Source organism: Magallana gigas, chromosome 5, assembly GCF_963853765.1.
Source record: "Magallana gigas chromosome 5, xbMagGiga1.1, whole genome shotgun sequence".
Lineage (NCBI taxonomy): Eukaryota > Metazoa > Mollusca > Bivalvia > Ostreida > Ostreidae > Magallana > Magallana gigas.
The window spans coordinates 10,733,611-10,745,384 of NC_088857.1; the positions used below are offsets into that span (position 1 = coordinate 10,733,611).

General features: G+C 31.8%; 1 protein-coding gene across 1 annotated transcript; it reads left to right on the forward strand.

The window, feature by feature from the left end:
- The first annotated feature begins 475 nt into the window (after positions 1–475).
- LOC105333200 (uncharacterized) lies at positions 476–11,220 on the forward strand. Its single transcript, XM_034452164.2, has 8 exons — positions 476–657; positions 3,643–3,888; positions 4,565–4,780; positions 8,410–8,478; positions 8,602–8,799; positions 8,919–9,143; positions 9,640–9,825; positions 10,003–11,220. The coding sequence occupies exons 1-8, from the start codon at positions 594–596 to the stop codon at positions 10,275–10,277; spliced, it is 1,479 nt and encodes a 492-aa protein (XP_034308055.2). The 5' UTR covers positions 476–593; the 3' UTR covers positions 10,278–11,220.
- Positions 11,221–11,774: the final 554 nt, after the last annotated feature.

The following is an 11,774-nucleotide window of genomic DNA, read 5'->3' on the forward strand; positions in this document are numbered from 1 at the left end:
ATTGTTTTCTTCCTTTCAAGCGCATCTCACCATTTCAATGTTTCATTTTAAAGCTGGACTTATATCGGCATCATCGATATTGAATTATTTATCATGCAGTTTGTCAATGATGATAAATACATCTTTGTCACTGGAATGGAAGATAAGACTACGAGTGGAACCTATCACCATAGTTTGATAATTCATGCTGATCACGTTGCAGTATATAATTTATACTGTACATTGTGTGTGTATTTTTTTCAGGAATGGATTATAATATATAATTATTCGTATAAAATTCTCTTTTAGGCATCACAAAAAAAATCAATGACCTTGTGGGTGATAATAATCGATTCTGTATGGTATCATTCTGTCTACGTTTTGGACAACGCTTAAAATTTATTGCTCGCGTCATTTTTTGATGATCATCACCAGAAAGGTTTTTGATATTTTATCAGCGAGTTGGTCTTGCAGCTTGTTTTATACAATTGCCAAAGAACGTTAAAAATGTTGCACACTGTGTTTCCAAAGTAATAACAAAATAGGAAATAATATCCTGAAGTTATTGAAAATTTTGGAAACTAAATATTAACAACGATTCATCAAGTACCAATATGTTACGAGGATTGCAGTATATCACTTTTTTATTAACGTTTCTCGTGTTTAGGAAACTTAAATGTGAGTATATATTTTCTAATATTTTTTTATGATAATTGAATCTACTTGACGATTAATTTTGATACATGATTACGAATTCAACTTTTATATTTTAGTAGCATTGTACATGTTTTATGAAGACATTTTTCTTATCCATCATTTATTTCGTTGATGTATGTCAATGGGCGTCTTCCCACTTAGCCAAAATTCTGAAATTTACACAGGTGACTGCTTTTGGCTAGGTGGGAATTGTGTACAGGTAACGGGAGGGAGAGAACTTTGACTCGGTAAAGTACTTAGTATATCTGACAGTAAGAATTAGTTAAATGTATGTACAGTTAATTACAGCTAACCTTTAGTCTATTTTAGAATGAGCACAAATGCTATAATAACAATACAATAATCCAATTATAGATTTATTCAATCATAAACATTATTATTTATTTATTAAAAAAAAAACACTTTTAGATTGCTCTACCGTTTATAAGAATAATTCTAAAAATCAACTGTCTCAGTGAATTATTTATTTGATTTTATTAATCTATTAACTTTTCTTTTTGAAATAATTTCATGAAATTGCCAAATGAATGTCTTTTATCCATTTTTTTTTACTTATTGTAATGATAATTTTTCAATACAGGTTTGAAAACATAAAGTATAACTTTCATTTCTTTAAATATGAGAAATCTTTGTGGTTGTCATGTTTTCAAAAGAATAAACTAAGTATACACTGATATTATATAGCCACTTAAACCTACAGAAAGCATTTAATTCAATGAATTTTTGCACAATTAAGAGAAATATGTCAACATGGTGTGTAAAAACGTTATTGAAGAAATGTTGAAATCAATTATAAGAATTAAACTTTTCGAAGAAAGGTATTTACAGCTTCAAGATGGTTTGTTATGAACAATTTGACTGTTATTTTTAATGCAACTTTATTAATTTTCTCCAAAATCGTTTTGGAGCGATTCTGCAATTTTCTGCTACATTACGGGTATATGGGTGGCATTTTAACTGTGGTGAAGGTCTTTCCTCAGACACAGTTACATTATTCCAACTCAGCAGAGTGTAGTGAAATTGATATCATTATTGCAGGCTTAAAGCTTGGTTATGCAAATGTCAACAATATACGGTTTTTCGATGTATCTATTACGTAAATGTCCGATATCATATGCTATGAAAACCCGTGCACGCACGGGTCAAAATCTAATTGAAAGTAAAAGAAACAACGCCTACGATGAATCATGTTTATTATTAAAGAAGACAATCTTAACATCAAAATACATTTATGGCGTTTGCTTTTAAAAGTCCTTTAAGACAATGGTTACAATTCAAGGTGGGTTTTTTATTCGTCATCAACATTTGATATGTAATGAACGTGTTAATTATAATATCTGGCCATTATATACAAGTACAATTCTGATATTCTAAAAAAAGGGTGATAAATCACGTTGGCGTCTGAACTAGCTGATCTTCAATGTTTTCTTTTACACATTAATCAATGGTAAAGTTTGTTTTTATTTTAATAGAGTGAACGATTTGACCTGTACTTTTTATGTAGTTAACATTAGGTTTCAAGACTTTTTGTCACGTTCATAATTTGTCTTTGGCTTTGAGCAAGCAAAAGCAACGCGTACCATATCAAATTATTCCATTAAGAATTAATAAAAAGTGATTTTTAAGAATTAAAATTCAATTAACTGTGTTATGAATGATAAAGATTTTTTAAATAGCAAAGTCTGAAGTAAAAATGAATGAAATATATTCAGATACTATATGAGACATATGGTACAATCTTAAAAAATATATATATTTAATTTAGTCATTTCGATGAACAGTATATTTGTAGGTTATTTCATTTTACAAAACTGCCCAACCCTACGGGGAAAAAATTAGTGGATTAGCGCCTGATCCTAGATGTTGAAGATAAAAACAGCTCCGACTTTAAACATTGTGAACCATGGAACATGGAAACATGGAAAAGTCATTTCACGCTTCAATATACTATAAACTAGTCTCGGACAGAATGTGAGAAATGAAATCAATATATCACAAAAAAATCACCCTTATCTAACAATCCGATGAAAAAATGATTTTTTGTCCAAAAAAATCATAAAACTAGACAACTTCATAAATGATTCAAAGACAGACCGGTGCGTCTTTTTAACATTTACGTAAAGGTCAAAATCTAGTAGAAAAAAGATGCCTTCAGGGATATATTTTTTTATATTATGCTTCATAACAATAGCTTTGTTGATAGGGTGTACCGGAGCTTAGGTGTTTTGGTAAACAAAATGCAAAATCATGTTTTTACGTGTCAATTTCTATAAAATGTGAAGGAAATAAGTAACCAAAATTTTGTCAAATTTTGACTAATGAGATATATCTTAACTGCTTACAATCTCTCCAAAACAAGCTCTTGATCCCCTTTTTAAATGATGGTAAATTGAATATAGGTATCAGGATTACTTTTCCCATGCATTAATATAGGATATCAAGAAAATGTTTCATTTCCTACATAATTCCTTTAAAGCCGTAAAGTACGGGGAATAGGTTAAAAATCAAGCATGGCGTCACAATGGTTATGGCACGAAAAAGATACTTTGGAATCACTTACTAGATCTTGACCTTAACTCTCTTCAAGGTCAACGTACGTCAAACGAAAGGGAAACGTGAGATCCCTTACGCCATTCGTGCAAGTCAAATTGTACGGTTATTCTACGGGTTCCTTGAATGAAGCGCAATTGTAGCGTGTGTATTCAGATCTTCCAAGGAAACCGTAGTGATTGTTGTGCATTTCAACAACCACCGTAAGTGCTAATGGAAAGCGTACGTCATTCTAAAATCCTAATTTGCTCTTGCTTAACTAGCAGCATTACATCAAAATCTGTCCGCAGACCCGTATAAACATGTTTGACCTGTTGCAAATGAGGCTTTGCCCCAATCGGCGGTGGAGGATTACTAATGTATATGCTGACATTTTGCGTATTTTTTAATCCACAGGTCAAATATGTAATCTTGGCATGGAATACAAAGAAGAAACCAAATTATCATCGGTATATCAGTATGACGAAACTTACAGTTTTGCAAAACTTACCGCAGACAAAGCCTTAAATGGAAAGTATTCTCACCACCCCACTGACTGTTCTGGGTCTGTTGTTACTGGGGTTCGTCCTAATGCCTGGTGGCGGGTCACTTTTCAGTCTGTTTCCAAAATTTCCAAAATCAACCTTATCTTCAGAGAATTATGTAAGTGTCCAAAGGTTTGCTATACGTGACAAACCATATATTTTTTAAAAAAAATATACTTCTCGAATTATACATGTATGTGTCCCACTGTAAAATGTATTAGATAGGAATTGTTTTTAAATAAGTACATTTGTATTATGTTGGGTAACTCTAACTTTAGACCTATTCAAATGTGAAATATACATTTATTTACAATATTATTCATCTAATTTTAATTTGAACCTTTATGCTTACAACACACACACACACACACCACACACACACACACACACACACACACACACACACACACACACACACACACACACACACACACACACACACACACACACACACACACACACACACACACACACACACACACACACACACACACACACGTATGTATGTATGTATGTATGTATGTATGTATGTATATATATATATATATATATATATATATATATATATATATATATATATATATATATATATATATATATATATATATATATATATATATATATATATATATATATATATATATATACATTTATCATAAGACTATTCTTATGCATTGAAATTATGGATGTAGTTGACTTAAATCATCACCTAATCTAGAACAAAATAATATCATTTTGATATCTTTTTTTTCTTTCGTGAAAACCGATTCTTATTATTATTATTGGTTGGCCAGTCCATCGACATATGGGATATTACGTCTTCATCACCAATCATACGGTTGAACCCAATCAGCTGAGCAGCCTAGATCCTGTGTATCATGACAATGAAACCAATCCTAGCTTCCAAAACACGATAGTTTTTCCCGGGGGCTACTACGGACGCCAGATTTACCTCTTCGTCAACAATTCTTATGATATTGTTATTGAACCATGTGAAGTGGAAATATTCGGTATGGTCTTGGATTGCAATCAGTTTTCAAAAAAATTAGTCTCTATTTACACATTGATAAGCAATTTTTCTAACACAGAATTAGATACAGCCGCAGAGCTGTAGATCTTAGAATACTTTCTGGATTTCAGACCCGGATTTTCTCATAGTGCTACAACTCTACAGCTTGATGCATATAATGATTAACATTGCCGATAGAAAAAAAGACATAGAACTGAAATAACATGTCCCCGATAATTTATTCTCAAACTTTTTTGTTTTTTGTTATTGTATGTCCCAAGATATTTTTGCCGCATATTTTCTTAAATTATTCGATATTTATAAATACCTCTTGGTTCAGACGATGTTCGATCAATAGTATAAAAAAATCCCAAGATTTCCCTTTTGAAACGCCTCCTCTATCAATACACGGCTAAAAATACAACGTCTACGGGACTTTTCCATTGCCAAGGAGATGAAGACGCCCGGATGATAACGTTGAACATTTGCGCGAGGTGTCCCGAGTACTTCCGAATGGAGAAAAGATGTCAACATTCCCCATAATAGATCTCCGCAGGAAATCTATTTTCGTTCCTGTGAATATTTAGGAGGGAAAATGTTAATTTGTGAATGAAGTTATCTTGGGAATTTTCCCTTTCATCGATTTCATTTGCACTTCTTTCACAGGTATGTGTATTCTATTAAAAATCGTCCAAATGTGCAGCAAAAATATATTGGGACAGACTGTAATATTAATCTATAATGCTTCAAATTACTGTACTTAAGAATAATTTAGGGTGGATTGACATTTTGTTAGTTTCATTTCAAAAATATGACAGTGGCGATATAAAATGCTAAAGTGATTTATTAAAGGGGCATGGTCACGCTTTTGGTCAAATTCTATTTTTCTGTATTTATTATTTACAATGCTTTTGGAATGTCTTTCCAATGACCAAATGAAATTTGAGAGTCATTAGTACAATTTAAATCACGATAGAGGGCTCACAATTTTTTATCATGTAAACAAGGCTCGTGCCCTGTTTTTGTTTACATTAGTTCAATTTACCGGCTAAAGTTCTTTTTCAGCTGATTTTTCCATCTTTTTATTCGTTTCAAGCATAGATAAACAGATTCTAACGTTTACTACATTCATTTAAGGTCTAAAACTGGAGTTTTCACTTCAACGTTCAAAATGTAAACAAAACCTTTGTTTACATAGCGAAAAATTGTGAGCTCTGTAACTTGCTTTCAACTAAGCGAATGACACTCAAATGTTGGTTGCCTATTAAAGATGTCTTACTGAAGCACTGTAAACATTAAAATCGGAAAAAAAATTTTGGACCAGAATCGTGACCATGCCCCTTTAAACGTTAAATTCGATTTTAAATTTTCATAGAGTATCAAAACTTGGTTTGCAAATTATTATTTGTAGATGATCATCGTTGTGATGACCGCTGAACATTCTCAATTTTATATGATCTTGAGCCAAATTGGATTGATACATAATATTTTATACCCCTTGAAATGCCTTCTACAATTAAAATACGGCTTTATATACACATATAAAAATTGACATCCGTTGCTTTGGGTACAAAATTTTAAAAATTATCATATATTGAGAAAATCTTGGTTGTTTTAAGATTGCCATTATTGTTTGATAATTTTTCCCAGAACCGTTACTTTGGCATTTTTTTCAAAACTGCTCTAACTTTTATCATCAACAATTTGAAGAATTGTTAAGCACACAAATATGTTCCCGCTGTGTGTCTTTTTGTGCCAAAAGAAAACTATTGAGAATTTTTTTTACCTCATATTCCCAAGTCAAGGGTTTCTGATCCGATTCGCTACTCGCAAACTATCAAGTTTACTACGGCTCAACATTGATCAATGCACAATTAACATCGGTTTCATGGTTTCATGGCACGCATTTGAAAATTAAGTATAGAAAAAAATTGTGCGAAACTGGACTTTGTCCAGGTGAGATGATGAACTTTATTTCTATAGACTTTATCATAATTCATGATCAGATTCTATTTTAATACCTACATGTAGCCCCAAAACAACAAAACGCAGAGAAAAAAATGATATATTAATATTTTTTCTGATGTAACCCTTTTACGAGGGCTGTTCGGAAATTATTTAAACAACACAAACATTTCCTTTTGTAAGTGACCAACTCTGGTGAACATTTTGGTGAACATTGGCATTAACATTGAAAAAGCAACAATAAATAATTGAAAAAAGTAATTTTGAAAATATTTAGATTTACATGTGTAAACTATGTACAAGATGACTGTAAAAAATTTTAACGGGAATTTGACTTTCGGGTAGAAATAACTCGATTATCTAAAAAAAAATTAGGAATGGAGATTCTTTAAGTAAATGTTGGTATCTTGATATTTAAAAAAAATGAAAAATGAATATTTCTTATTCCGTACGTTTGTACGCTGTTTAAATTAAGAGGCCATCAGAAGCGTTAAAAAGACGTTGCGATAAGTTTTTCAGCTGCTCCGGGTCACTGGACGAAAGCAAGTTTGTCAGCTTACCAGGGATGATTTAATGATGTCATGATGTAGAACGATTTCACATTGATAAACTCTTACCTGGTGTATATTTTGGTAAAATCTCATTGGTTTATCTTTTTCCCGAAAGTAATAAGAATAAATGTCTCAATCATTTTCGAACAACCCTCGTATGTCATGAGAAAATTTGATGAATCACGATTTTTGGATGGTTATTTCCTTTATACATAGTTGTTCTCGTCAGCAATTGCAATGTACATATTTAATTATATTCTTTCTCCTTTTTTTACTATAACTTCTATTAACTTTGTCACTCATGGGCTGTATTTATATTTTGTGTTAAACTGTTATTCTTTATGCAATCCCCTAAGGGAGGAAATAAAAATAGAATGAATGAACATCTATTGTTCTGTACCTAATTATCAAACTTTAGCAAAACAGGAACACACCTTAACATTATTCATTCTTAAAACAACACTTCTTATTTGATCATGCCAACTTTGATGAGACCAACCAGTTTCTAACCCAGTAAAACTCCACCTATTTGGTCAAGGGTTTGTGAGTAGCGGAGTAAATCCTTGATTGGGAATGCATATTTACCTTTGATTTACCAAAGCAGCAGATATTTTTTTCTTTTAAACTTTATTATAATAAAAATGCTTAATTTTTAAGAACGGTATGTTATTGCAAAAAATCTAAAAATATATAAATCTGTCAGATAAGAATTAAGTAATGTAGACATTACTAAATTCTTATAATTTCTAAGGTTTTAGATTATTTCTTTGTTGTTTAGCATTTATATTAATATTTCAAGCCATCCTGAAATCAGCTTTTTCTTAAATATGCTTTAAATTGACATCTAACCATTTTAGCATTAGTAAGACGGCACATACATGTAGCAATTGTATATTGTGTATTGATGTTTAATCTATCATACTAGTGTATGAAACGATCGAATGGGAAGAAAATACGCTTAATAATTAAATTTTGGTTTCTTAGAGAATTGGTGTTTTAAAAAACTCAATCCGTAAAATATACCAATTATCAATAGACATTTCATTTGACAGCATTTTTTATAGCTTACGTGTTTTTGAGTGAATTGCTAATAAGGTTTTCATATGAATTTTAGGCTGTGTTACAAATGAGAATGTCCCGGGTTGTAACTGTTCAGATGCCACGATTGATAACCAGGAACTGGGTATTGATAAACATACAAAGAACTCGCAGATAAATTCACTAAAAGTTTTTCATTTTCATATTTTTGAATGCAGATTAATGAAAGACTTTCTTATTTAGTTTTCTTTTGGTACCATTCTTATAGTTCTGTGGGACAGCAGAATTGCATTTGAAAATGGGAACGTCACCCTACACTGTTACAAGTACTACCTCTCTATCATGAACCTGACCAGTCAGGAAGTCGAATTAGAGAGTATTTTAGAGGCGTGTGACGGGAAACAACAATGTACCTTTTCAACAAGTCAGAAATTGAAATACAACACTATCAACTTTTATTGCACTGGTAAATACAAATGCCAAAAATCAAGAACGTGTATTTTACTATGGTTTCAACACTTATACTTGCTGACGTAGCAAAGTGAAGAACATATTCATACTAACCCAATTAATCTTTTATTTCAGACCGATGTGTAAATGAAGCATACAACAACACGATTTTTGTCTCTCAACTCATGACAGATTCAGGTATACGATATCATCGGCCTACTGAGGCCTGCATTGATTTCACTGCATTCCTTAAGTCTCGAGAATTAAACTGTTCAGAGCGACATGTACTGACCAACGGAAACCTCACTCTGCAGTGTCAACGAGAGGGCCAGTGGATTGGGGAAGCCCCAGTGTGCAATAGTAAGATAACTCTCCAAAAGTTCTCAAGGTGATCAACACAGCTCAAATCAATAGAATAGACCAATGCTTATCTATGACCAAAACGGTTTTTAAAAATTGCGATCAGTAGAATTTCTGGGAGGGAAATAATCCAAATTTATGTTTAAAATTATCATCGCGCGATAGCATACAGTTTACTTTTTACGTTATAAACAAGATACATTGTAACACTATCCTAAAAGGGATATATATTTATCTCTCAATCAAAAAAACAAGTATAAAATTTTTTTTTCATAAAAACTTTTTTTCTTCAAAGAAAAACATCATTCGAGTTTAAGTTGTGTCACTTTCCCCCAAAAAGGAAAATCATCATTTTCTGTATCATTCATCATTTGATGGATCACGTATATATAAAAAAGACAATTAATATATATTAATTGAAATGATTATCCGATTTCTTGCTTAAATGTAAATGGCACCACAGTTTTTCCTAACATAAACTAAAACTTTTTTACAGTTACATGCCAGGATCCTATACACGATAACAGTACGACGAATCGACATACACATCCCTCCCCCAATTATTTTGTTGATTATAGTGTAACTTACACATGCAGGAAAAATCATCGTATCGTGGAAGGGAATTTAACGAGAGTTTGTAATAAGAGTGGTGATTGGACAGAAGATAAACCTGTCTGTAAACGTAAGAGAAAACAATTTCAAAATTATTGTTAATAAATGAAAGTATTTTTTTTTCATAAGCTCAAACTTAAATAACTGGTATTGCGAGGATTAAACTGGGTTGATCTTCAAACTTTATTCTACTACGGTCAACATCTTATTTGATGTCACGTTTTTTTTGTTTTTGTTTTTGTATCAGGTTGTGAATGTCCATGTGAGCGGTTAAAGTCTCAGAACTTTATCACAGACCCTCAAGTACTTCAAAACAGAATCAAAGAAATGGAAAAAGAATTGAAAATTAACGAAAAAGCTCTGTCTGCTACAGTGAGGAAGAAGACATGCGCAAAGGACGAAAGGAAATCAGCAAAAGGAATTGGTTCCGTCCTTGGGATCGGGATAATCGTTTTTGTTGTGTCCATAATTGTTTGTAGTGACATCCCAATACTCTATAGGCACACCCGTTACGGCCCTTGACATCGACTGCAGGCTGATTTGTTATATTTGTTTGTAAAAGGGTACATTTGGAGTAATTCATCCATGGTCTAAAGAAAGACTTTATTAGCGACTTTTATTACCTTATAGGAAACAAGATGAAATAAGAAATTTAATGTTTATTGACTTTTTGAATTGAACTTTTGACATGCGTTCTGTTTACTTGTACATGTATATCTCAAGGTGAATTGTTTAAGTGAATTTATTAATTTTTCTGTTAATTCTATTCGAATGCCGGCTGCCATGTCTCTAAATATGTCATCGGTTCTGGAATTTACACAGTTTCTAAAATCGAAAAGTAAAAATATTGGAAGAATTGGAAGAAATATTTGCTTGTCCAACTTACTAAACAGAATATCAACACAACATTTTCCCAGATGGTCGAGAGATTTGTGCATTGCAACTTTTCCAAGAGAGTCACTTTGTAGATTTGTGTATCAATCTATGGCTAGGACTGATGTAAAGCTCCTATAACCCACACCTTAAACTGGTTCATGTTAAAAAGGAAATTTAATTTTTCATCGTCATATAAATATCGCATCGTCACTGAAATCAGAGATACTAGTTAACCTAATCTAAAATGCTTCAGCAGTGAACCATATCCAATGCTTCGGTAATTTGTCACATCGTTTCTGTCCTGATCATATTAGTCACTTTTGTAGATTTGTAGTTCAGTCTTTGGCAAAGACTGATGCAAACCTTCTACAACTCAGCCCTCAAACTGGTTCATTTTTTAAAAATTTTATCATTGTCATATAAATATCGCTTCGTCACTGAAATCAGAGATACTAGTTAACCTAATCTATAATTCTTCAGCAGTGAACCTTATCCAATGCTTCAGTAATTTGTCACATCGTTTCTGTCTTTATCATATTACAATCTATTCATGTGTTGTTCATGAAAAAGGAGAAATAAATAGACATAATGAAAATCTCTCGTTTAGATCTTGTAATTCAATAGACGTGTATAATTTGGTCTTTCAGGCTGTTTGGCATTGTTTTGGTTTTATTTTTGCTCAATACATATAATTTGATGCCCAAAGGTATGGAATTGTTGGACAGCAGAGATGATACAGAATCAAGCCATCATCGCTTCCATTAGTTCTACACAAAATACCAAGGATTATGGAATGTGTTACATTGGCCTAATTGAATACGAAGTTAAATTTTGAAGGTTTTTGGAATTACATGTGAAACCATAAAAAAAGGATTATCTCTGCAAAAATGTTTCGAGGAATCGAGTATACTAGTATTTTATTGATTTTCTTTTGTAGAAAATTAAACTGTAAGTATTTCTTAATTTCAAACGTATTAGAAAAGTAATACAAATATTTAGAATAATATTTTATGTTACGGTATTATATATCAATTTTTATTGCTTTTATTTTACGGGATAGTATATGTCAATTAGTATATATTAACAATCATGTATACACAAAAAGTAACAGTAAATCTTATCTCAGCAACTGGAGACCCATCT

What these genes read in the sequence shown, in the direction of transcription:
- LOC105333200 (XM_034452164.2), top strand. Translation starts at nt 594, where the DNA reads ATGTTACGAGGATTGCAGTATATCACTTTTTTATTAACGTTTCTCGTG. An exon ending in CGTGTTTAGGAAACTTAAAT is followed by an intron (nt 658 to 3,642) that starts GTGAGTATATAT and finishes TTTAATCCACAG; the next exon opens with GTCAAATATGTAATCTTGGC. An exon ending in ATGTGAAGTGGAAATATTCG is followed by an intron (nt 4,781 to 8,409) that starts GTATGGTCTTGG and finishes TATGAATTTTAG; the next exon opens with GCTGTGTTACAAATGAGAAT.